This window comes from Molothrus ater, chromosome 10, assembly GCF_012460135.2.
Source record: "Molothrus ater isolate BHLD 08-10-18 breed brown headed cowbird chromosome 10, BPBGC_Mater_1.1, whole genome shotgun sequence".
NCBI lineage: Eukaryota > Metazoa > Chordata > Aves > Passeriformes > Icteridae > Molothrus > Molothrus ater.
In genome coordinates this window covers 6,829,409-6,856,377 of record NC_050487.2, presented here as the reverse complement: position 1 = coordinate 6,856,377, position 26,969 = coordinate 6,829,409, and the positions used below count along the sequence as shown (strand labels likewise).

At 44.7% G+C, this 26,969-nt stretch overlaps 2 protein-coding genes across 2 annotated transcripts in view; both read right to left on the bottom strand.

The window, feature by feature from the left end:
- The window catches only part of DGKD (diacylglycerol kinase delta), a 58,462-nt gene extending 51,064 nt beyond the window's left edge, over positions 1–7,398 (bottom strand). Inside the window, 1 exon segment of the mRNA XM_036388494.2 lies at positions 7,242–7,398. Coding sequence (XP_036244387.2) covers positions 7,242–7,391 — 150 coding nt within the window. The 5' untranslated portion in view covers positions 7,392–7,398.
- A 2,086-nt stretch (positions 7,399–9,484) lies between these two features.
- Positions 9,485–26,235, bottom strand: SAG (S-antigen visual arrestin). Its single transcript, XM_036388590.2, has 16 exons — positions 25,981–26,235; positions 24,627–24,794; positions 24,002–24,062; positions 23,872–23,916; positions 23,409–23,602; positions 22,638–22,697; positions 21,487–21,554; positions 21,167–21,302; positions 20,777–20,861; positions 19,497–19,569; positions 18,345–18,482; positions 17,973–18,050; positions 17,042–17,065; positions 16,559–16,623; positions 11,245–11,254; positions 9,485–10,601 (listed from the first exon to the last, which is right to left on the bottom strand). The coding sequence occupies exons 2-16, from the start codon at positions 24,723–24,725 to the stop codon at positions 10,508–10,510; spliced, it is 1,230 nt and encodes a 409-aa protein (XP_036244483.1). The 5' UTR covers positions 24,726–24,794; positions 25,981–26,235; the 3' UTR covers positions 9,485–10,507.
- Between the last annotated feature and the right edge of the window lie 734 nt (positions 26,236–26,969).

Here is a 26,969-nt window from a genome sequence, read left to right as displayed (position 1 = left end):
TACTGATTTTTAATAAAACCTCAAAGATAGATCTACACATTCTAGAGAGTGCTCTGCTCTGCCACAGCTGAGAGCAGTTCCAAGAGCAGGCAGCTCACCTTCCCTGTTTTATCAGACACATTTCTGTTGTTCAAAGACCACTGAAGGCAGCTGTCCCACAGGGTAAGACAATGCCTGGAGCTTGCACCACCTGCCTAAGTTCCCAGGTCTGGGGCTGCCCTGGGTGACTTCTTGCATTTGACACAAGAAGTATATATCTACATTTTTCCCTATAGGACACTGCAGGTGGCATCACCTTTCCTCACTAGAAAATTACATGGATAAATTTACTAAAGCTTACAAGTCTCAAGTGCAATGTGCTCAATACAAGCATTATGTGATTAAGAGGGCATTTCCTTTCTCAAAAAAGGCAAACCACAACATCAGAACAGTGATCAGATGTAAAATTTTTCAACTTAGCAATAAAATGGGTGAGGAAACAAAAAGTTCTCCTATAAAACCAAATGAAGCAATCCTGTAACAATGAATTGCCTAATTGAAGTGGTAATGTTGCAGCCATCAAGCCAACCTTTTCCTCTCTGGATGAGAGGAGGGCAGCCAGCTTTAGACCACCTCCTCCTCCTCCTCTCCTCCTCCGTGTAAGTGCTCTCATGTCCCGGTGTGGTTCAGGGCCTGCACACCCCAAGCTCCAGACCCTGTGGAAGCACTGCCCTGCTGCTGCAGAGGTGCAGCACTACTGAACAGGGCATGCACAATAAACTCATTACTTTCTGAAGTGTTTTATATAAAATGTGTGAGGAGGGACCACAAACCATGGGAGCTGCTGCAGAACAGTGCTGCTGCCTCAGCTATTCAGCCTGAAGCTCAACTACCCCTGGATGACTATCCCACAGGGCTGCGGTACCAACAGAAGCCTCTTCATATAAATTCTTAGTGAAACAAGAACCAATAACCACTTAGTGAAGAAAAAGCTGGGAACAAACTGTTTCAGTGGAGAGTTAATAAAATATCCTTTAAATAATGGTTGGTGCATTTGAGATCTTGAAAAAACATGTTCCAAGAGGAACACATGTTCACTTGGGACGTAGTGTGCTGTGAAATTTCCAATGATGCTGTGCCAATATCTAGGGTAAACCTTAAGCTTTCCAGGAATAGGGAAAAACCCTCTATATCTCATTTGTGCTTTTTCTTACATATGTAGGTTTAGCTGCTATTTCAGAAAGAATCAGATTGGATTAGTAATTAAAGAAAGTAAAGTTATGCAGTGTCTCACATGGTATACTGGATTTCATAATCAGGTAATGTGGAGATAGACATTTCAGAGTTTTTTATTTATAATCCTGTACTGCTCCAAAGTAAAACCTCACTAATTTTTCTGTAACGAGAGATTTTGGGTAAGGGAAAATACTCTAAATGTCTTAATTAAGTTTTATTTTTAAAAACCAAGCAATCAAACCAAAACATTCAATACCTATGCTTTTTTTGGGTCTAATTTTATTAGAGAGAATAATTAGAAGCCTGGAAATGTTTAAGTGATGTGGTCTAAGTAAACCCATGCTCTCAAAACGTGCAAAAGTTTAATGTTAGCTCTTTGGTTCTTGGAACCTGATCTATAGTTAGAATGAGAAACGCTTCAAGTGCGTGTGGTTTTGTGCTTTGTTTTGTTGTGTGGTGGGTTTTTTTAGTTTGGGTTTGTTGGCTTTTGTTTTGTTTTTTTTTTTTTTTTAACAAGGAAGTAACAGCTGTTGCTTTCATACAACATCAAAAACTCTCCAGCAGCAAGGCAAACTTACAGTACACCACTGGAAACCGTGGTGGGAGGCTTCCCAAATTGTGTCAAAACAGATGAGTCTGAAGTGCACACAAAACAAAATGTATATTAAGGGACAGAAACATTCATACAGCCTAAAATCCTACCTGTGTCTGGGTGCTCAGAGAAGAAACTAGTATGTTCATGCTGTGAATCCAAGAAAATTCATGTCCTTAAACCTGTGCTCAAGATGTTCAGTTTCAGTTCAATCACAAAAACTTCTTTTCAACAGTTCTCACTCTCTTTAGGCAAAGAGTTCCCAGTTTCTACCTGGATTAATGCATAAGCCACCACAATTTTTGACACATGAAGATCCTAAAATGTCCTCTTTCAGCCAGCCTTTTAGAAGGCAGCAAAACAAAACCATACAGACATTTCAATGTGTTTTAATGCAAGATGCCACAGACAGAACATGAATTAAGTAATGAATTCCGGAAAATTCCTTCCTCATTTCTCGCTTATTTCTTTTACAATATTGCTTTACTGAAATGCTTTGCTTCTTATCATAATACTTGTATTTCAAACTAATAAACTTCTCCTTTTCTTCATTCTAATCTCAGGAAACCTTAAAACATTTACCCTCCAGAAATAAAAATTCCACCTCTTTACCTATAAAATGGACATTTTATCTAATAAGCAATACAAGAAGAAACAAAATGAGCTTTCTTTAGTTGCCCATGCTGCCCACCATATGTGTGAGAACTCAGTGCAGCACACTCTGGAAACTTGCACAAAAACCTGGAGAAACATTTTGCTTCACCCTGTTTTTCTGCCTTTATCCTGCAGGATGGCTCCAAGACCTCAAGGCTACAGGTCAGAAAGAGAATCACAACTCCCCATAGCACAAAAGGCATCACCTATATCTGGTACACAGCACAGAGAAGGCAGATGTGCTAGTTCAGATACTGAACAGTCTGTCCACTGCAGCATAAAGCTCAACACCAGTTCATCTGTGCTGCTTTTCAGAATATAAAGGAACTTGACATGTCTCTGCTACCCGAGCTAGACAGCTTCCCAGAAAGTTGGGAGAGCTGCTCGCCTCTGTTTGCAACTCTAGTGAGATATACATTTCAAACTTGCCCTAAAAAGTTCAAGGCAATGATAAATGCTTATAAAACTGAAAATATTACAGAGAAATTGCTTGTGAAAGTAAACAGAACTTAGACTGAACTAGTCTAAACAAGAAGTTCTCCTGATGCCACCCAAGGACGCTGCTGAAATCCTGTCTGGTAAACAAACTGAGAGCTCAACATACCAAAGCTGACAGGCTGGAAATCCCACAGAACTGATGAATGAAATGGGAAAATGGCCTGTTCATCCACCCTCCAGCTTTCTGAGGGTTGTAATGTGAGGCTGGAAATGAAAGGTCAAGTTCAAAGGAAGAAACACATTTCACTGTCAGAGCTCATAAAAGGTTCTGTGCTCCTTGGTTTCACACCCTCAGCTCCCAGGAGCACTTTGGGTATTCCTGTGCCTCGGTCCATGCTGAGTGACAATGAGATGACATTACCACTTCAGCTAACTCCAGCTGAGGTCTCAGCACTGCTTAGGAGGTGGGAGCAGGGTCCTGCTGCTGCCTCTCCTCACACACATCTTCCTTCTCTTAGTTCACTTCATCTCTTTCCTAATTCCTATCCATTCAAAAGTACATAATCTTAGCTGACCAACAGTTTCTGCAGCTGTACCAACACCAGCCTGAGACCAGAGAGGAGCTAAAAGCAGTGCACTTTGAGGCCTTATGCTGGTGCAAGTCTGTCAGGTCTCTCTGTCAGGTGGCTGATCAAGCACACAATTCAGCCTCTGCTTCTCAGCTAGCTGAGACAAGACCACTCACATTACCTGCTATACCTGATTGTGTGAGGCTTTATTCTTTCTCCATAATAATAATACTAATTAAGACTGCTAAACATGCTTCCCTTATACCTTCTCTGCCTCAAAAATTCTTTCTAGCTAAAAGCAAGTAAGTATGTTAGAACACAGTATTTCACTTTCCAAACACTGAGCCTTCCTCTCCTTCCCCTGCCCACTGCCTCACAAGGGACAGGTTTTTTAGCTGAAGAGATTACCTGTGATTTGTCTTTAGACCCTGAACATTAACACCTTAGTCCTTAAACATCCAAATGATTCCACCTGCCCCACTACTATCACACAAAGCTGCTTCAGTCAAACACAGTTGGACAATTGTGGGGCTTTGAGACAAATCCACTAAAGTTTTATGGTCTTGCAAGCAAGCAAGCAGCTTTACTTTACAGCATTTCTTCAGAAAACAGATGGCAGGACAAGAAGAAGGAAAACGTACCTTCAAAGTGCTTGCAACTGTGACAAACAAGTAAATTCTAAGGAATTCCACAGGCACAACAGATTTCACACTCAAATTGTGATAACAGTAAGCTGCCATGGTGATTTAGCTGTACTTACAGGCACGGTCTTAAGCTAACAGCAGCAAAAGATGTGGTCAGAAGAGATTTATGTCCTCAGGCCATAGTAAAAGTCTGCCTGCATCTCTTACTGTCACTGACAGACCTGTCCAACAGCTTCTACAGCTTACAGCAGTCAGCACTCTATCATTCAACAGACAAATTCAGAATTAGGTCTGCCTTTACAGAGGAGGCAAGCTCCTCAAAGTCCCATCAAAACCATGATTACCCACGAAGTTGTCTCTGCTTCTTGCCCCGAGGGCAAGGAAAGAGTATACAAGCAGCAGCATGCAGAAAAGGCAATGACAAACCAAAATGACATCAACAAGCAAGAGAACAAATCAATCCTGAATACCATAATACCTGGGCCTACGTGGAAAATTTGACATGATTTAGTCAAAGGTTTTGGCAGGTTAACACAAGAAGGCTTAAGAGTTGTAGACATTATCTGTTTATAATCCTTGTTCTTAATATGCTCATGTTTGCATATAGAAGTGGCTGGTTTTGTCTTTTTCCAGCCATGCTGACAGGAGAACTGATGTAAAACAGGGAAAATGATTAAGTAGGGACAGGAGGACATGTTCTGCTATAGCCAAACAAAAATACAACCCAATGCACCTTTCACCTTAGCATCTCTAACATCTTGCTATAAGCAAGAATTCCCATTCTAGCACTGGAAAAGTCTTTGTGTTGCTCTCAACACAAACACCACCATGGAGACAGACTATAGCATCCTCCCTTCCTTTTCACACGAGACTGCCACAAGTGGTGTAAAAAATCCCAAGGTTCATCCAATCTCCAGCAAGCCAAATTCTTAATTCTTTTTTTCTCACAGCAGACTATCAGACTAGCCTAAGTCACCTGGTGCTACAGGAGAGCTGAGATCTGCTTGATACAGAACATCAACAGGTTTAGAGGGCTCCAGGGTTTCCTGGTGTCATCAAAAGAACCATTTCACAGCCCAGCCCCGCAGTGCCTCAGCCCAAGAAGCCCAAGTGGCAGTGCCAGCAGCACCTCACAGATGGAGGAAGCAGCCCCATGCAGTCTTCACGTGCCACTGCACTCTGTCACAGGGCTTTCATAACTGGGACCAATGCAGCCAAACAATGATGCACAGCAGAATGATGGCAGGTCCTGTGTTTGAAAGCAGGGCAAACCAGCCAGCATGAAAAATAGCCCTTTGAACAGTGCTTCACACACTGCACCATGCAGAGACATTTACTCTCCTTTGCTATGAGTACAAGAGAAGCAACACTGAGCTGCAGCGCCAGTGCTGAGCGAGCTTTTGCATCCCCACAGCTGCACCGTGCTTGTCCATGCTGCAGAGACAAGGTGAGCACAAGGCAGGTGATGACAGAGTAACTAACCTGGTATTTCTAAGCAGAAACACATGATACAACAGTCCAAGAGTTACACAGGAGCTTAGTGGCTACAAAGAAAAATCATGCTGCTATAATAAAGAGTACAGAAAAGGGAAACTCCCTATGTGTGGTTCACACCTTAAAGTTGAAGGAAACCTTCACATCTTCTTTTACAATAACAATACAGAAGAACTACAGTTTTGGCTGTAGCTGCAAAATGTTGTTACTGCCCATTAAAATGGTGTTATTGTTCTAGGATGAGCCACAGAGGGATAAAATATGACTGGGCCAAGGGAACCTTGGTGGAAGAACTGTTACCTTACCAGGAGGGCAAAGCAGGACAGACAAAGCTGGGAACAAAGACTAACCAGCTGTAAGATCACTGCTTGACCAAACAGAAAGCTAAATATTGCTGCTATTTGGCTACAGCAAGGTAAAACAGCACAGTGCGAGATGGGGAAAATTAGGATGCACAAAAAGGATGGGAAAGTGCTGAGGGAGGCACCACTCAATGACTGCAGGGAATAACAAGGGCTGCACCTTCCAGAGCAGAGCTCTGAATATAAAACAGCGACTTGTGGCAAGTACAACGGGACCATGGAAGAAGGAGGTGCTAGAAAGCGATAATGGAACACTGTGACAGAGAGCTATGGCTGGGATGTGCAGAGGTTCTCAAGGCATGGGGAGGTGAGGAAAGAGCCCGTGGCAACTGTGACATGAGGAGAAAAGGGGAGATGCAGCTTCACAGAGTGAGGATGCCCTTGAGGATTCAAATACCAGGAAAATGGAGCAGAATAGGGAGTAGGAGCCCAAATCTGACCTCCATGACTCCAATAAAATATTACAGGGAAAGAGGATAAGGAAGGAAAGAAGACAGACGGGGTCCTGCTGAGCCTGGGCACGCTGTTCCCTGAGCTGGGTAAAGCTCCCTGGGAGGTCTGAACCTGGGCACTGGGAAGAAGGTGGCCTAAAAGCTGGGCTGCTGGGGAGAACTGGAGAGTGCAGAGAGGCACGGGGGCAGCTCCAGGAGCCACTGAGGGCAGTTTGTGGGGCACGGGCAGATGCTGAAGGGCATTTAGGGGGCAGCTGTTAACGGGCACCTGAGAACAGTTCATTATGGGGATCCTTGAGGGGCATTTTGGGGCTCACAGGTGCCTGGAAAGCTGTAGGGGGTGCTGTCAGGGGGTCTCGTGCTGGGGTTTGGAGGTCGCCGGCAGGACCCGGAGGGGTGGCTGGGCTGTCACCGAAAACGACGGGATAAATAAACCTTTCTAACACAGACAATATTCGTTACAATTAAAGATTTTCCAGCCAACGGGGGAAAGGGGGAAATGGCCGAGTCCCTAAGGGGCGCCTTGGCGGATGTGAGGTGGTCACAGGCAGACCCCTGAGGGGTCGTTGTGAGGGGAGAGGACTGGGATGTGAGGGGGATCGCCGGCAGCTCCCTGAGGGACGGGCTCGGTGGCAGGCCCCAGGGGAAAGCTTCGGGGGTCTCTGGCAACTCCCAAAGCGGCGGCCCGGGCTGGCGGAGGCACGGACCGTGCCGGGCGGGAGGGAGAGGCGGCAGCACCGAGCGTAACGCGGAGGCAGCGCCGGCCGCAGCGCCGCCAGGACCCCGAGGCCCTGCCCGCGGCCCCCTCCCGCCGCACGCACCTTCTGGCGGATCTGCCCGGACGTCGAGACTTTGCGGATAAGCTTCTGCAAGGAGCCGGGCTCCTGCTCCGGCTCGCTGTCCGACGACTCCTCGGGCGCGGCGCCGGCGGCCGGCTCTGGCTGTGTCTGTTCAGCCCCCGCCGCCGCCATGCTGCACGGACCGGCGGCGCGCCCGGCGCCCCCTACCGGCCCCGCGCGCGCGGCGCCCCCCAGCGGCGGCCGCGTCACATGGCGGCGGCGGAGGAGCGGGAGGGGCCTGGGGCGGGGAAGGGCCCGGCCGCCGTAGCGGGACGGTCACGGCCGCCCTGCCCCTCCGCGGCTCCCTACGACCGCCCGAGCGCCGATCGCAACGGCTCGGCCGTAGCTCCTTGGAGCCTGGACAAAGGTGTTCAGCCTAGCCCTCCCCAATGAGGCGAGCCCGACAGCCGGGACCGCGGTCCTCATTCCTTCCCATTCTTCGTGGCTACTGCAGCACAGAATCACAAAGTCACTCGGGTTGGAAAAGACCTCTGCCATCAGCGAGTCCGACCCATAACCAAACACCACCTTGTCAAGCAGACCACAGCACTGGGTGCCACGTTCCGTCATTCCTTGAACACCTCCACGGAGGAGCACACCACCTCCTCCCTGGACAGCCCCTCCCAAAGCTCTCCCCGCGCTCCCAGGATTTAAAGAAATGCTGCGAGCACACCCTGCCGTGCAGCCCGCTCCCCGAAGGGCCCCTCAGGGGCGCTGAGGCCGGGCCGCTCCCGCTGCCGAGCCCGCAGCACCCCCAGCCCGGCCCCACTCCACTGGCAGTGGCCAGGTAATTTCCTCCCGCCTCTCCAACACCCATCGGCCACGGGCAGTGCAGTGCTCCTGCTGAGATCTCGCGGAGATGTGTGAGGAGAAAGCGTCTGTCACGAAACCCGTCCTGTCATGTATTTGCTCCGAGCTGTCTTCAAACACAGCAGGTCCAGAGATGCCATCGCTCCCGGAGCGCATCCCTCTCCGAGAGCTGGCGAGCTCTTTGCAAACAGAGTCCCGCCACATCAAAGGCGCGGAGTCAGGAAATTGGATCTGCTCTCCCCCAGCGGTAAACAGGAGGAGCAGGCCATAGGTCTGACTCGGTAGATCAACATAACACCAGAACCATAAGAAAGGGAAGATAAAAGGCAAACAGTTCTGTCTAGAGACCGATTTTTTGCTGAGAGGTATCAGGATCTGCTGTCTGAAGGGCCAGAGAAAAGTCCAGCTTGTCCTGCAGGACAGGGAACTGCAGGAACCAGCAGAAAACCCTCATTGCTCTCTGAGTAAATGACCAGCATGAGCTGAACAAATAGCATCTCAAAGTGCTTTCCCAAGCCCGGACAAAAGAACAGATTTAATAACCATTTAACAACCATTTCCTCCCCACTGCACAACAGAGCGCACTGTGATTTTGTCCCACTTAGCTTACAGAAGTCATCACCACAGCTGAATTTAAGAGGAAGGCAGGCAGCAACAGAGGCCCCTCACAACGTTTACATATAAGAAATTTTAAAAAATAATAAAAATAATCAGATCTCTGAGTTTACTGGTCCCATACTTACAGGTCTCAGGTCTGGTAGCCAGAAACGCTGAAGGAAACACCTTGGTGGAGAAAGATACACTTTGAAGTAAGACCTGTTCCCCCTTCTTCTCTTAGATCTTTAAAGGATTTTCTGAACTCCTGTTCTCCAAGACCAGCATATTTACAACCAGTAATTTCTTCAACTTTACTGTATCTTCTGTGTGTTCTCAAGCCACCAACAAATTAGTAATAAAAATACCAGGGAAAATCCCCAGACATCCAGCAAATGCTTGACCCTCCCCAAAGCTGAAATCACACAGACATTATCCTGATCACAAACACCTGGAACTGGCCGGTTTCTTTAGCACCCAGTGCAGAGCAAACATTGTGCCTCTTGCAATTCAAGCTAAGGTGAGACACCTGTGACTAATGGACAGCACTGAGGAACAGGTGTGTTAGGGGACAGCACTGATGGAACTCTGAAGTCAGCTGTGGTCTTAATTAACTGCTTCCAGCATCTTAATCAAGACCAGTTTACAGAAGCTAACAGATGGAAGTGTAAAGTTCTTAATTCTATTTTCCAGAGTGTAGGGCAGGAAACATAAGTCCATATTAATAAATGTGGGCCCTGCATTCAGACTTTCCAGGAAATTTAAACCAGGGACACTGAAAAGCAGATTTAAAGCAAAAATGAGAAAAATAAAACACCAGATGTTTTACATGCAAAATGTAATTAGCTGATGCAACTCACTTCAGCAAAAACCTACATGAGATTCAGGAAAATATCTGACATTTACATGGATAATGAGAATATCCAGATGAACAAGAAAAAACAAAGTTTGCAGAATGCAATCTCATTTCTTAGAGCATAAACCAACTGCTGGCAGATGGATGTTGGGAAAGGCTCCTCAGGGAAGGCTGTGCCATAATTTCCTCCTTAATTTTCCTGCACCTTCTTTTGAAGCAGTTGCCTACAGGAAACTAGATTAAATACAGACTCTGTCTGGACTTGTACTTCTGTTTGGCATTCTATATAGGGAGCTTTAAGCAATTCATTGACAGTGCACATTTATCTCATCTTTAATAACATGGTTATTAAGCATATTGCTAGAAAGCTAATACTGTTTAACAGCATTGCCTGTGCTGTGGGAGACAACTTGTGAGACATTTAATGGTACAGAAAGTTAATGTAAAAGCCACATGGGGACAGTGCAAGCACAGAAAAAATTCACTGGCTGAATCTGGTAAAGCATCAACGCAAAAGCAACCAAAAGGAAATAAAATGAGTTTTGCACAGTCTGCTGAGAAACTTTGATGAATCACCCATGGCTGCAAGCCAGCCTTCCAGGCTAGGATTTCGTTCACTGGCACTTCAAAGTCACAGCCTCTGACACTGAGTAAGTCCAGGCAGGCTGCATAAACCCTCATTTAAGCTCTCACCAGTGCTGAAAGCAACCAACCTTTTTATTAGGCAGCCCTGAAAGCAGAAGTCATGATATGGCAGATGTCCTGTCATCCTCTGGTAGCTTGAGTAAGAACCAGGTGTTGTGTTGCCCATTACAAGGTGAATCTTGTAATAAGCAATACAGACTCCTGATGTCATGTCTACTGACCTCAGGGCTGATCCCTGGAAGACCATGTATGAACTGAGAACATGCAGATTACTAGAAACTTAGGTCCTACATTTGTAATTGAAGCCAGACAACATAGCTCCTTTGTCAGCCTGTTCTTTTAATCACTCATCAGTTGAGGGTGAATTCTTGTCCTCTTCATCAGGTGTATTTTTTAGCTTCTGACGAGCAAACTCCTCAAATACAAGCTCTGCTTCGCTGTAATGAAAGAAACACAGGTCTTTCAAAATGATGTTACTCTGTCTTTACACCAGTAGACTGTAGGCAACGCACAGGATGAAGAAAAGAAGCCCACAACAGACTGGTAGTGTTTCCTTTGTCTCAAAGTGATTTGGATCACATTCCCACAGGCACCATCTTCACTGGTGCTATTCTAGCTAAAATGAAAAGCAGTTGATTGAGCAAGTCAAGGCACAAACTGAGGATGTTTTCAATCTGTACTGAATCATGTCCACTCCAGATACATATTTATCAGCTAGCTGAACAGCCTAGAGCTTGCAAGGGGCTTTGTCCAGGAATGAAATGTGAAACATTTCACCCTTATTCCTTCTATACTAAAATAGAGACACATGGTCAAACCTAATAAGTTCCTTACACTTCCAGCTATAAAGCACAAACACATCCCTCCTGGGTGTGTTTGTGCTGTTAGGGAAAACACAATCTCTTAATCTCTCTTCATGTGGCCATTTGCTGCTGATTAACTCAGAGCAGTCATTTGTCAGGCCACAGTAACTTGCTCACTTTGAATTTTAAGCTGGGGATTTCTGGACAGTTTTGAGGAGTTTTAAGAAGAGTCAATGCACAAATGTAGCTAGAATGTGAAATACTAAAAGAAACTTACCCATCCTTCCCTGCAGTCACGAGCATGCAGCAAAGAAGGAAAAGAGACACACTGAGTAGTCAGAACAGCAGATGGCTGAAACACTTGCAAAATGTTTAATGCAAAAAACGTACAGACTGACGAGTCAGAGCAGTGACAAGAGCAGGATTTGCAGCAGTACAAGTAGAATTCCAGAAAGTCTCAAAATATGCATAACTACACCTGATCAGGCAAATCTCAATCTCCCAAATGGAAAAGCATTCCAGCAATGCTGCCCAAGCTATCTGAAGGGCTGAGGAACAAAGACAGATTTTCCCATCTACACTTGCTCATGGTCACAGCTGTGGGGGACATCTGTGCACTCACCTGGGTTCTGAGCTGACAGTGCTTGCATGACATGATGTCAGCTTTAATTGCTCTATCACTGTGATTCAAAAAGTCAGCTTAGACTTAGATGAGGAGACAATGCTTTTGTTCAATAAACATGAAGGCATTAAAACTAGAGGTCAAAGTACAGAAATACCTCAGGGATCTCTCATCAGATGGGTTAAGGCTTTTGGAGCAACACTCCTGATTTCATCTTGCCCTAAAAATGGTTTCAAGACTTTTGGCACTCGTGTTTCTTTAGTGGGATCTTTCCTAACCACACTCTAACAAATCCTGCTTACTAGCAGGACTCCTTGAAAGCTGTTTCAGCACAGCCTAAAAAAAACAGAAGACTGTATTTGCAGGGATTTTATTGTTCTCACATTTATTTTAGGAAGGCATAGTCACTTAACTGGCTTACTTCTCATGGCTTTGGGTCAGGGAGCAAAGCACCCTTGTTCTACAGAAGCAAAAATCTGGGGCACTTCATTGACTGGATAACTCACTACCTGGAGACTTCCCATCCACAACACACACTGCCAGAAAAGTCAGCATTAAAAGTGTGCCAAAGGGGGCAACTCAAGCCAAAATGCCTCAAAGGATGGCTCATGTAAAGACACTCCTGATGGAATCTCTCCAGACCAGGACAGAAGCCAAGATGAAGTCTGGAAAGTCTCAGGGCATGTATGCTTGATTGACATGGATTTAAAATGAAACATTTAGAACTTCTAAAATTTCCAACATATAAAGCATCATTTTTCTCCTTTAGTCTGCTCTCTTTCCCCTCTTGGAGGTACTTTCATTACTATGGGAACAGTGATATCAGTGATGTGGGTGAAGCTGAGCAAGATCCCCACCAGTGATCTGAAACTGATTTTACAAAATGGAGTGAGGGGGGAAATAGCTATTGCTTCAATTGGGCACAGACTTAACTGTCAGATACATGATTACTGAGTCAATACACAGATAGTGTGGCAGCAGAGTAGTGCTTGTAATGTACCTCAGATGGAAGATTACATTCAAAAATGCACCACTGCACCTTCAGGCTGCAACACTAACTCCAACATGCTCCAATTGCATGCTAGCAGAAGTTAGATCCACTCCAGAGTTTTCTGGTTGTCCTGTGGCTTATTTAATATTATAATACTGAAAAATTCTCAGAAAATGGGTAGACTTTTACTTTTTTAATTAGCATTCCAGCAATTGTTTTGAGGGTTGGGATGGGAGGGGGATTGATGAGGGTCCAGAATACCATCATCCTCCCAGGGGAGGGTTTTCTGGAATCTTTTATTATGCAGCCACAGAAATTATTCCATATAATTCAAGTCATAACATGTGGTAATTTTCAGTATAAACTTTCATTTAACCTCTCTTAACTTGATGGGGGAGAAAAGAGAAAGAGATTGGATTTTGTTATTTTCCAAGACATTCAATGCCTTAAAATGTCCTAATTTCAGAAAGTCACAATACCAAAACAGGGAAAGTATTGCTTTATTTTACTGTTAGAGGGATAAAGCAGTCCTGGGTTTCTTGAAAACAGCCCTTTTGTGCAAGTTTAATCGGGGAGCAGATAAATGACCATTTGTTGAACAACAGCCAAAACAAAGGCCAGTGTCCAAGACATAGGCCCACAAAACGTAAAACATCAGAAGATTGGCAGGAAAACCCCAGACCGAAGAATTCATGCTGAGACCACAGCCTTGAGGAAAACTCAGCAGGAACTTCTGGGCTAACTGCTGACCAGAAAGGTCTTGGAAGCATGAAGAAACACAGCCCAGTTTGAATCTATCTTTAAAAGAAACAGATCCTTACACATTTTTTGTCAACAGGCGGAACAGACAGACTGCCAATGTGACAGGAGCTGCTTTGCCTAAAAATAACCACATGTGAACCACATGGGTCCAAAAACAGTCACAAAAACAGCACACATGAAACATGCAAATCCTGGCCTAGCAGAAGATCAAGAGAAGGAAGTGATAAACACAGGGAGGCAAAGGTAGCAAGCTGTTTCTTTTCTGTCTCCTGCAGGCACAGGGAAGAAAGATCAAGCAATCTGCAACAGCCATGCACTGTGACAGACCTGCTGTTTGCTGAGTGATGAATGCTTCAGAGCTTGCTCACAGACAGCTAGAGAGGGCAAAGCCATCTGCTGTGAAACAGAGCACACAGCACTTGCTCACACTTGCTCTCACTTGCCCCAGCTTGGCCCTGAAAAAATCACCTCATGTTCTTGGGAAGCTCTTGTGTTTCTGAGGCTCCCTGTACTCCAGTCAGCCCTGCATGATTAAATGCATTGATGCTACACATTTTAGTTCTGCCATAAATCACCTTGGCTAGAGAAAAGGATATTCCCCCACTGCAAAATAAATCACAGTATGTGGCATTTTTTAATCCCACTCCAGCTTTAACTCCATAAGATGGTTGCTCTGACTTCTTTCTTTTCTTCCAGCTGTGCCTTAAGACAGTCAAGTGAGCAGGAAGGTGCAGTAGGCAAACAGGTCACTACTGACTCGTCAATAAATACAAAAGGGAATAGAAAAAGAAGACAAGGAGTGATCTCAAAATTCCCTGTGCATGCACCTCTGCCTACACTCACTGCAGAGGCTGCTGAACAAGCCAACAAAGAAAAATTCCATCTTTTGGGACCTTTGAGATTCCACACACTGTTTGTTGAAGCTCCATCTCTACAATTAAGCCTGGATTTGCTTGATTCCAAATTAGATGGCATTTCACTAATGAAACACATTATGTTTCTCAGAGTTCATGAGCTAAAGTGGTAGAAGAAAAAATTAAAAAGCCTGAACTCACAACTGGGAAAAGTGATAAAGCACAGTGCATGGAAAACTACCAACCAATAAAGCTGAAAAGTGTTTCAGTTTACCAGCTTCATATGGGAGACTGTTTTATTCCCTGTAATAAGCTCAGACACCACATTCCAGCACAGTTTTCAAGTCAGCTATTCAGGCTTCAGAGGAATTTTCTGTTGTGTTAGAGGATCTGTTTTTAAGAGAAAGCACTTATTTCCTGTGTTAACCATTTGCAGGGCTTTCCCATGGGAGAGCTCCTGAAATTACCTGCATTTTTTTCAGTTTATAAGAAACCTGGTATTTCCATCTGTACAAAATGCATGGAACATAGCTGACACTTCTGACAGCAGGCTTCTAGAAGACTTTGATGTAGCAAACAACATGTGGGCTGTGCCTCTGGTAAGAGGATGTGCTGGGGGAAGTGATCTGAGAAATATTGCAGGTCTCCATTTTCCTGGTAAAGTCTCTGCCCACATCCTTTTGAGTGTACTGTATAAAGGAGTACATCATCCCTCCTTTGAAATCATCTTAGAAGGGAGAATTGCCTGACTTCCATTTTTTCTCATATTACAAATGCTTCTGCCAAAAGTATAAAGTAATAAAAAGTGGTTGTTGGCATTTTTAACACAAAAAAAAAGTCATGTTATAAAAATTCACGCCATCCTAAAAATGTAAAATTCTTTACAGTTGCCTAAACCTTTGGATGAGCCTTGCTAGAAGTTTTCAACCTTTCCTTGGTGTCCATGAAAGCTCCTGAGCTGCCCAGAGGCACTAGATGGCCCTCACCAGCCACATTCCTGGGATCACCAGTGCCATCCCAGCCTCCACCACTTCTGTGCCAAGAGAATGTGCTGGCACTGCTCACAGCAGGGGCCTTCCCAGGGAAAATTATCTTCCTGTAGTGCAACTGTTAGAGGAGAGATAAAAGCTACCTTTGCCCACTCCAGCACATCCATAATTAGCAAAGCCTGATTCCCAACCAGAGCATCTGAATGTGGAGTGGATCACCAGCTCTCTTCTCATTGCTCACATTTGATTCCTCCAACAATTTCACACAGTAAGGACTCAAGTCACCCCCTTCTAATGCTTCCAGTATAGACCAAAGCATTTATCTCTGGATAACTCTTCTCAAAGGTCCCACTGTCACTCTGATGTGAAAGTTTCATGTTCTTAGAAACAGCAGCTTTAACTGAGTTTGGGCACAAAGAGAAAATGACAGGAAAAAAAAGAGCACAAAAGCAGCCATGGCTTTTGTTTGAAACCCACTAAACTTTGTCCCAGTATGGAGAGTAGGACAAGATGGCTCATCTGTAACAGCCCCAGCAGGAAAGGGCTGATGTGTCTGGTGGTCAAGAGAGGCTTCAGATGCTGTACAGGAGCTTCTGATTTGGTGTGAGCACCTTGCAACCTCTGGTGCTCACCACTGGTGAACAGAGCCAGCCAGGGCCTGAGGAAGTGGGAGGATGCTCTGACAGCCTGTGGATTTGGCATCTGATCCCAAGCCCAAGATGCCTGGGTAAGGCTTGCTCCTCACACTGTTACAGAGGTCACTCACTTCCACACAGAGACCTAACATTGAAGACATGTTGCTCTTGGATAAACCATTGACAAAGAAGGCCACATCACAGACACCATGGCAAATGCCACATCAAGTAACAGGGACTCAAGAATCACCAGTGGTTTTATCACCTCTTAATTCTGCTTAAAAGTATTTGGCTTTGTAAAATGCTCATGAGTGTTAGGTATTTTCTGTGTCAGATTTTTTATTTTTTGCTTATACTGCAATCTGGCTGGCAATTGCTGACAGATTCATAGAGGATATTTTGCACTGCAGTCATAGGATTTAACTGTGCAGAGCGTCCTCAAACTCCTCACTCTGAGCTGTGATTCCATACATGATAGATGAAAGGGAATGTGACTCTTTCCCATTTTCTCCTGTCTTTGCATCCCTGCTCTCTGTTATTTAGTGCCTGGAGGTTGATGCATACATACACACACACAAACACACACATATATAGACACACAACCACACAGTACAGCTCCATACTGGGGCCTTGCAGGCTCTGAAGGCTTCCTGTGGCACAAATCACTCTAAGCCTTACAATGGTGAGATCTCACCCGAGGCTGTTAATGAACAAAGGCAAAAACCAGGTGTAACTGACCTGCTGGGTTCTTTTCCTCAGGTTTGGGGTGCATGAGACGAAATGGCAGCTCTGTGCCCACTTCACTTTAGGGAGAAGAAAGAATGCATCAGATCCACAGCTCCACACACATGCCTGGTTCAGCCTCCTTCCTCCTTAGGCCAGCCTGAGCCCTCAGCTCCAGCTTCACCCATTCTTTCATATTTTTCTAATCATAATTTTCCTCTCAAAAAAAGTTAAGCTCAAATTTCTCCACAAATATCCCAGGCATATTCACTTACATAGACTGGGTTTATTGTGTGCTGAATGTACTTGCATGTATATAAAATCAAAAGATATTTTTGTAATAGCTTCATTTTCACAGGAGAACCACAAACTACTTGATTCTAACAGCTTAAGGGACAGTTGCTTTTTTTAGGGAGGTGAGAATTGCAATAAAAAAAAGAATAAAGAGATGAACTAACAACTAGGACTGCATGGTCTGAAAAGGAAGAAGACATTTACCTGGAAGTGAGGTCTCCCAGTATGCTACAAAAGAAAACAAGGAGAAGAACAAAGAATATTTAATGTCTCTCTATTCTGGTGCTCCAACAAGTGCTGTTTAATTGGTGGACTACTGAAATAACTTTCCTCATGTACTGTTCTCTAGTTGCCACAAATTCAACTGAACTTGTTTTTAAAAAAGATAGCCTTACTTTTTCACATCATTCCCATGGACAAAGAGTCTAAGTTTTTGAACTCCTGACCAAATGTTGGGCATGGCCCCTTTTCCAAGAGCCAAAAGGCAAGTGGATGCCCACAGAATGCAGCAGGCATTTTATCACACTTTAGGCAAATCTTTGATGCATTTTTATACTAGAATAAAGCATAGATAAATGAAATACAAAGGTAAACGGTGACTAGCATCCACTGAGAGTCACTATCCTGGTCCTTTTTTGCACTGTTAGATCCTGGATCTAACTCACGTCGATAACATCAGCTTTACCCAGAAACCCAAAAAGGTTCTGTACTGGCTGAGAACAGAACCTGAGCTACAGGATTTATGACTCTCAGGCACCTTCTGCTTCTCACCTTCTGCTCTGGGAGAACAGCCATGCCAACATAAGAGGTTCACACCAAGTTTCACCTCACTTCTCACAAAATAGGTTATAGCTTTGAAACAATAACTGCAATGCAAACCAGAGGTTCCTACTTCAACCATGAAGTTATATGGTATCTAAGGAGAGTTACACAAACCATTTGGCTCAGGACAAGTTCTTTGGATAGGCCAAGACTGTTTTCCAGGCAATTTATGCTTTACAGGGAGCCTCACATCCTATAACATGTGCCCTTTCTCTTGGGGTGGACTGTTCTGGTCTCTCCTCACCCATCAGTGACAAACACACTCCCCTCCCTTAACTCCAGGCAGATGTAGCAAAAAGTGTGTTACACTTACCCTGGAACAGTGAGCTTCACTTTGATCTTGTAGGAAACCAGAATCCCCATCACTGTCTTGTCTATTCCATCCTTAATGCTGCCAGAGAAAACAGAGAGCAGGGTGAGGTGGCACAACAGTATAGCAACAACACACACCTGGAGCAAGAACAAGGGGAACATCCTGGAAGGGGAGGGCAGGCAAGCCTCAGGTGCAGCCAATACCTCTCCAGGTCTGTGATCCCCATTCACCCTGAAGGAATATGATGGTTTTAGTAATGGTGCCACATGCATCCTTTCGGGCACAACAAAGTCCTGAGGGAAGTGTCTCCTCCATGCTCCCCTCTTCTCTGTAACTCTCCTACAACCTGGGGCCATTTAAAATTCCACTCACATGGTACTAGAAGCCAAGTTGGTGTCCTCATCCTTCAGTTTTCCATCCAGAGCTATTTCCCGTGTCTCCCGGTTATTTGCAAGCAAGGGCAGAACTGTCAGCGTCTTGGTCAGGCTACTGTTTGGCTGCACCTTTTCACTGAAAATAAGAAGGGAAGTGATACACTGTGGTTTGTTACACACCCAACTAGGAGAGTTCAAAACAGGTTACAAAGCTGCCCAAAAGGAGAGGAATTTATCTGTGCAAATTCAGTTGTCAACAATACAGATGTCCACCTCTAATCTAGTCGGCAAAATTGCCTTTCTAATCAACAGAGAAAAACAAGCACTTACAGAAAATGCCTAATTTCACATTAAGGCAGAAAAGTAGGTCAAAACCACAGAATAATGAATAGTTTAGATTGGAAAAGCCCTTTAAGATTACCAAGTCCAACCACTAACCCAACACTGCCAAGGCCACCAGTGAACCGTGTCCCAAAGTGCCACATTGATTTTTCCTAATATCTAATCTACACCTCCCTGAGTGCAACTTGAGGCCACACCCTCTGTGCTGCAAAGCTCTGAATTTGGACAAAATTAATCTAGCTAAGAATACCAATACTGAATGGAAAACATGTCCCCAAGCTACAGAGCACAACACCAGACAAATATAAAGCACCTGGGTATGCTGAACCCTCCTCCCAGTGTGAAGTTCAGAGCTGCACTGCCATACAGTGAAAAGAAGCAAGTGGCTCTCTATAACATGTACAGACTCAATGTTTCTGTGGGCTTTGTCAGGTCAGAAGAAACCAAATGAAATGCTCTTGCTCAAGCAAGAGTGTCCATGACTTCTAGTCAAACAGCAGCACCTTTCAGAAAAGTTTTGCATCTCTATTTAAAGATTTCCAGCAACTGGGAACCTTCTGCTGCCACCACTAAGCTCGTGTAGCAGATAATTACTCTTCAAACCTCTTCTGCAACATCCCCATTCCCTGAAAAAAACATGAGAATCTCTGCTGCTCTGTGAAAAGGGGACCAGCTGCTGAGTGGTGTGGCACACACAAGGTAAGAGCACTGTAACAGCAGGAGACTGCCAGACTGTAGTATGAGAACCTCTCATCACTGATGACAAGGGTAATTAAAAGGGTGTGAAGGAGCAGGAGCATTCACTCACTGTGCTTCCTCAGCAGCCACCACTTTGGTGTAGAAGTCACTGGAGTACAGCACCACATTGGCCACCTGCTCCACTGAGGGAGAAAGAGGAAAGCAGACACTCAGGGGTGTGCATGCACCACAAACAACACAGTTGCCCCCACCCCAAGTCCCAGGAATGGGAAACATGGTGAAGAAAGCAGAAAACCCCATCCATTTAGAGCCTGAAGGGACCATCAGGACAGAAAGCCTGACCTGGACAAACAGCACAGCAGTGGCCAAAGTCTGTCTTCCCTGAAAGGCACCTGGCCTTGATTTGGAGACAACAGAAAGTCAGTAACACACAGTTTCTCTTGGGATCCCCTCTTTCCATTGTAAAGATGTCCCTGTTCCCTCTCAGTTTGGGTCTGCTTTTATCTCTGGTCCTGATATCTCTTGTGCACAGCCCATGCATGTGCATTCAGGAGAGAGCATCAGCACAGAGCCTGGGATAACAAATGGCTTATGTTCTCCAATCCTACACAAAAAAATCCCAGGGTAATTCTGACTGAAACACTGAAGAGGAGAGAATCTGGGACCAACAAGGTCTTTTTAAGCCTAATAGAGGCATAAAAAAGAGCCTAAGAATATTTGGGAATCACAGTACATCCCAGACTGGCAGTGAAACACCTTTCTCTGCTATCATTCTGTAGGAGCCTCAGCCATTTTGGTCTCTCCCTGCCTTCTTTTCTCTTTCCCATCCTTTGTCTTTCAGACTGTCTTCCCCAGCTCTGCAGCTTGTGGGATGAAAACATGTAGTGTCACATATAAAACACTGGCACAGCAATGAAGCTCAGCCCTTGCCCTCAGCTTCCTCAGGAGCAATGACACTGTTGCTGGCAGAGTTTCCCACACTGCCAGAGGTTTCTGGAATGCCAGGCAAAGCTGTATGTTATCTAGGCACATTCACAGTCAGCAGGAGCATCACACTGACAGGGAGCCCTTCCCACTGACCTCCCAATAAGGGTGCATTTCCCCCACTGTTCCCACACCTGCATTGCCCACTGCAGGAGCCAGACCCTTTCTCTTTTTCTGTGGGGGAAAATCTGGTACCTGAAATTAGGACATACAAGTAACCACAGGAATCAGGAGAAAAGCTACAGCACTTCACTTGACAAACAGCAAAGAAACAGCAACACACAGGGGGGAGGGACAAATTCCTGATATCCCCAACTGCCTTCTTAAACTGTTACAAGCACTAAATTCTGTCTCTCTTTCAGACCTATTGCACTCAAAGAATCTCAAGCAACAGTAAAAACATACCCTGGACTTTGATCTTCTTCACAGTTTTGTCTGTGTTGTTGTTGATGGTGACAGTGACTGGAATGGGCTCACCATGGTAGTATACCTAGAAGGAATGTGATGCTCAGAAATCCAGCCAGGAGACTTTTTCCAAGCCCTAACCCCTCTAGTTCCCCCAGATTACACCTCACAGGTAGGGGAAATGACCCCTCCCAGTGATTCATGACCCCTCCTTCAATGACTTCAAATGTGTTTGGTAGGGCTTCAACCACCCCTACAGTAATCACTGACAGAAATTACATTAGAGCCCTTGAGTGCTGGGACAAGTCAGTCTCAGATGAGAAAGCAGCAAATGCCCATTGGCCTGCAGATACCATGATGCCCCCAGCCCCAGGGCAAACACCCCCTCACCTCTTTACTGAGGCAGGCTTTCATGTGCAGGGGCTTGTTGGACATGAAGAACTGCCAGGTGGTCTCTGCACAAGGCTGGGGTCCTGGGTTCTCCGGAGCATACTGCACCTTACGGATCAGCAGACGTGCAGAGTTCCTGGGAAGGAGCAGAGGACACCATGGTGACAGCCAGTGCTTGGCAGAGGCAGGAGCTCTGCATTCCCACGTGCTTACACCCAGGAAGTCACTGACAAGGGGGCAAAGCTGAACAAACAACCCAGGTGCACCACTGGACCACCCATCCCCTTAAGGCAAAGCTGAAGAGAGACACATCCTGTTACCTCCTATGAATTCTCTCTTCCACATTTTCTGTTGAGAAAGCTTTCACCTCAAAGTCCACCCCACAAGTCTGCCAGACAGAGAAAGGACAGCTGTGAAATCAGGATCAGAAGACAGGAACATCTGCAGATGTTTCAGTATCTTTCTGCACACCAGAAATTGGCAGACTCCTACCAGCTGCAAATTATTCTGGCTTCCCACCACTGTCACAGGCATCTCTGACAACTGGTGTTGGCACATTCACCTGTTCTACAGGGCTTCTGATGAATGAGACCAGCCTCTGAGAGCTGCCATCCCTGCTCCTGAAAGCTTCCTGTGAGACCAGTGCTGGAAAGGTCACATCCTAAGACTGACCAGTGTGCTATGCTGCCTGGCCCACCCTGGTTTCTGAACTGAATTTCTGAGTTGGCTTTGTAACGCCAAAACCAGCATCTAAGGAGTGGAAGTGATCATGCCAAGCTAACCTTTGCTTTAACAGGTTTACAGCACTGTGGGGCACCTGTGTGAGTTCCAGGTAATTCTCTACAGAGATATTTTTGCTAGAATATTCCCTGTCTTAAAACACAGGTTAGCCTTTATGCACTAGATTCTATTCTACAACCCTCATCCCACTTTGCCCAGCTGATTGCCTAGCTCTGCTGTCCAGACAAGCATCCAGTCAAGTATAAAAGGAATATTTTTAACAGTATCAGAAACTTTGCAGAACATATAATTATTTAGTGATTTTTTTCTACAGGGTTTTTGTTCTGTTTACTCATACATACAAGCCAGCTCTTCTCTGCATTTTATTCAGGGCAGGTCTCAACACATGTTATTTATAGCAATCTGTGAGATTTTAGGCACTCAGTCTTCTTTTCTTTCATGTAGCCTCACAGCCACAATCATTTTATGTGCAGCCAAAGCACAAATCATGTGATAGTCTTAAAGAAGCTACAACACTGCAGATTTTGTAGTCTTGCTGCTATTTGTTTGGATTCCCTTTCTTATTCTGAGGATTTCAACTCCAATTCTGTGACACATACTTGTAGCCCTAAGTTCCTGACATTTGTAAAATCCGTATCACCTTCTACACTCTCAAGCTAAACAAATTCATTTTTTTTTTCCATCTAACTTTCCTTAACCACAATAAGCTTAAGTGTCCCACTGGTCTCACCTTATCAACATCACGAGGTGCAGGCTGCAGACAGACTGAGCAAGGCAGGTAATCTGGAAACTGTGGGAGGAAGAAGAGGAAATGCCCCAAACCAATAGTACACAGATGTTTTAGGTAACACACTGCTCACAAAAGCAGTCCTGAAAACAAGGGGTCACTCATTGTAAAGCCATAACCCTTTGGAATTCTGGCTAGTATACTTGTCTTGTATGAACAAATCCCTTTCTTCCAAAAATACTTTAAAAGTCAAGAAAGGAAAAAAAAAGTCCATGCACAATGTGAATCTTCCTCAGGAACACTAAGACAGACATATGACTGACAGCACTGGAAGGATTTCCAGTCAGAATTTGGCAGTCAGCTGTCATTTGTCATCAGCTGTCAAAGACCTTTTCATCTCCTTATTTGATCCAAACTTTTTAAAGGAAAAGGATTTGGCACTGGGAAAATGGTAAAAAGTATTCCAGCCCCTCAGGAATGGGAAGGCAAGAATATGGGGCTGTTGCTAGCATAAAGCCATTGCAAATTCCCTTGCCTTTTTAAGAAAGCACTTCTCACAGTGGTGTGATCACTGCACAGTTAGGATCTTCTTGCACTTTACCTCTCAGGATTGCAAGAAGAAAGAAAAACATTGGTAACACCACCTGTCACTCAAAACTGGAACTTGCAGAACATGAATTCACTATAAATTCCCATCTTCAGTCCATCACCAGGCCTCAACAGCCTGGTAACTACAAACAAGAAGAGAATCAGAGGCTCTTCTGAAATACTTACTGTAAAGAAAAAGGGATAAGCATTTTTCCCCAGCTTCTTTAGCAGAGATTCCTGCAAGAGGGTGAGAGACTCTGGCTTGTCAGCAGGTGGGTACACCTGGACCCTGGAGAAGAACAGGTCCCGGCGGAAGGCGAGGCCGATCACGTCGATGTCCTCCTGGCCGTAGCGGAACACGCACGTCAGCGACACAAACACTGGCAAGAAGCACAGGACAGGTGAAGCAGGCAGCAGGAAAACGGTGAAGCCAGGCAGAGATGGGGACACCTCCTGCCTCAGGGAGACATGGGAACTCATTTCAACACTTGCATAACCCAGTGAGTACTCATCCCATGTGGAACAACAGACAACATTGATAAGAAGCTCATTCACTGAGGCAGAGTTACATTAGTACCCTTCAAAGGTTCTATTTTAGCATCTCACTCAGAAACAATTTCTGAGAAATACATTGCATAAAACCTCAAACCTTTTTTCCCCTTGATAATTGCAGGATCCACCAATACAACACCATCTGAAAGAAAGGGAAAAATGAAGATTAACATAGATAAAAGCAGGGTTGAGAGCAGGAAGAGCAGCACATAACCTCGTGGACTTACCTACAGGTTCTACATTCCCTATGTTGTCAATGTAGTCTCGCTTTCCCAGGTAGATGGTCAGCTGTGTGGAGAGGATGACCACAGTTGAACTTTAAAATGTTTGTGGTTGTTGAGGGAAGGGGGACACACACATCAGAGAGCTATAAATTTTGCAGAGATCAGAACAATTCCATTTTAAGTGGAATTTCTTTTTTCCAGCAAACAAGCAACCCCCCACCAGACTCAACAGGATTATTCACATGCAGGACATCAGAACTGAAGACCTGATCTAGACCAACTCCCAAAGGTACAACACAAATACTTGTGCATGGGACAAAGAAGTGTAGATTTAAAAATTTTTGGTGCTGTCAGGTTGGAAAGACAATGAATCAGGTTTGTTTTACACATTTACCAGTAGAAGTACAACCCAGGAGGAAAGTGAGGTGAGCTGCCTTCCCTTGTATTAAAACATATGAAAAGTTTGCCCTAAAAACTGTTTACATCATCTCCTCAAACTTAGTGGTAATATGGGTCACCCTCCTTCTTCAGAAAAAATAAAGGGGGCAGGAAAGAGCTTTCTAATAAGTCTTCAGTCTGACTACAGGTAAAACTCAAACCTAAATAAGCCCATTATTACTGTACTCACAGCTTTGTCACGGGTGCTTTTTCTGAAGATAACTTGTTTTGGAGGAGAATCAGCATTCTTCCCACCAGTCCCAGTCTTTTGAGACTCAGGGCGGCTCATGGTCAAAGACAGGGATGTGACTGCGGGTGAATGAAGCTTTTCTGTCCCAAAATATCCTGTGCCAGATGCCTGGGAAAAATAGGTGGATGAGATAAAAGCAGCAGGTAAAGCACTGAACTCCTGGTGCTGTTTCAGACCTCCTCACACATCCAAATGGTGGCTCTCTCTAAAAGCTACCAAGGTGGTTTGTGTTGATAAGGAATCAGGCCAATCCCCAAATAAGAACTCATCTGTGCTGTTGCATTTTCCTCAACCAGAACCCAGTGCAGCCCATTATGGGCAGAGCAGCACTGAGCTCAAACCAGAATCCACTATAAGGATAGACCAGTCCAGCCACCTGCCCAGAAAGGCAACAATTATACTTAGAGGTAGGGAACAGCTTGCAGCTGAGGCGTAGAAAACACATGGAATAAAAAATATGGAATAAAAATTCTTCAGGAGGAGAAAAATAAGGAGGGAGAGAAAAGAGCAGGAAGGAAGAGAATGGGGGAAAATAAGAGAAGCAGTGGAAAAAAGAAGGGAAGAAGAGAAAGGGGAGAGCACAAGGGCACAAGAGATATCCAGAGAGAGAAGCCCAGAAAACCTAAGTGGTACGAAGTAGAGAGATTAACCTTTCATTCTGTTCTAAGTCACAAAATAGCATCCAGTTAATGATCAGACAGCAAATTTAAAGTAAGGTGAAGCATTTCCCCATTTAACAGAAGATTCAAGGTGGCTCTGGTAATCACAATATGATTGAATTTTGAATTGAAAATTGAATCACAGGATTAGACACATTCACAGGGAAAAAGGTTTTTGGCAGCTGTTGGAGGAGGATCCAGGAGCAACCTTAACCCTGTAAGATTCTGAAGCAGAGGAGCAGCATCGGGAAAGGATGATGCCACACATACCCTGTCCTTACACTCCTCACCATCAGAGCTGTGTGAATGAGAGAACTGTGTTACAGGCCCCAGCTCTGATGGAGTATGAGTGTCCTTGCAGTTTGCTCCAATTCTATTTCTCAGCTTGCTTTCCCATTTTAAAACTGCTTCAAGAGTAAAACGGGGCCTATTTGCAGACAACAAACCATAGAAAAAGGAAACACTTGGCTTCTTGGGAAGCTGAAAAAAATGTAAGTCAGACATTAGAAGCAGACCATACACATGTAAGCATTTCTGTTTTCATTAAGTAGGTTTTTCAAGCCCAGACCAGTATTTGTTGCTGACTAGACATGCTGTAGACTCAAACAAACACACCAGCAAATAACATTAAATACCTTGTTGTGCTCAAAGTGGCACAGGAGCTTCCACGGACAGTGATGGGAACTTCTAAATTATTGAAGAAAGATGAATTTTCCAAGGCAGCTGTGTCCTATGCTTCTTTGCACCTACCAGAGGGAATTACTGCCCTCTTCACAAGCAAGGAAGACAATTTGTAGGGGATTGGAAAGCTCGTCTCTAGTTGCGTCCATCCAGGATTTCAATAATTAATCCCTCTGCAAGAGCAAATATTGTACCTGGGTTGAGATTCAGCTGGGAAGTGGTTAAGTCAGCAACAACAAGGCATTACCTAAAGACATTCAGCTAGTCAGTGAAGAGGTCTACAACATCCTATTCACATGTTTTGCCAGGAATTACGTAGCACAGGACAGCTACTGAAAGCAGTTTATTCTTAAGCTCTATCTCCTCCTTCCTAGGGCTGCAAGACATGCAGCCTGGTAAGAAACTGAACAGACAAGAGCCATTTATGAAAAAGGGAGTTTATAAAACACTAAAATGCCATTTTGATGGCCTGTCAAACACTGAGAACAATGCACTATTCTCATGATCACTAAGCAATTTATCTATTACTGCTTCACCAGCGCCAACTGACATGCTGATGCAAAACAATAGACTGCTGGCTTGTACAATCTCCTCCTCAATTTACTTAAAAAACCACATCTGGGATTTAAGAAACACAGATATTTCAATTAACTTCAGCTTTGCTGTTCCTTAATCTTCCAAGGGTAGCTTCCCCCCCCCACCAGTGAATTTGGCCCTGCTATTTTGCACAACAGAATATGTTAACTTTTGGCTTGTGAGCTGTAGGAACAGCTGTAGCTTTCCTCTGGCTGCATCTGTTCATTTGATTACAAGGATCACATGATATCCTGTCTACTTGCCAGCCTAACAGCTCCCTCCAGCTCGAGCAACCTTACAGTCACAGATCAAGCTTTTCACAAACAATCACTGACATTTGCCTGAATATAGTGGCCAGGGCTACACA

Excerpts from the sequence above, each read along its gene's own strand:
- SAG (XM_036388590.2), bottom strand. The coding sequence starts at position 24,725 with ATGAGCCGCCCTGAGTCTCAAAAGACTGGGACTGGTGGGAAGAATGCT. Across the intron at positions 23,603-23,871 it reads AATTATCAAGGGGAAAAAAG|TGTTTGTGTCGCTGACGTGC; the intron begins GTTTGAGGTTTT and ends GCTTCTTGCCAG. Across the intron at positions 21,303-21,486 it reads GAAGAGAGAATTCATAGGAG|GAACTCTGCACGTCTGCTGA; the intron begins GTAACAGGATGT and ends GCTCCTTCCCAG.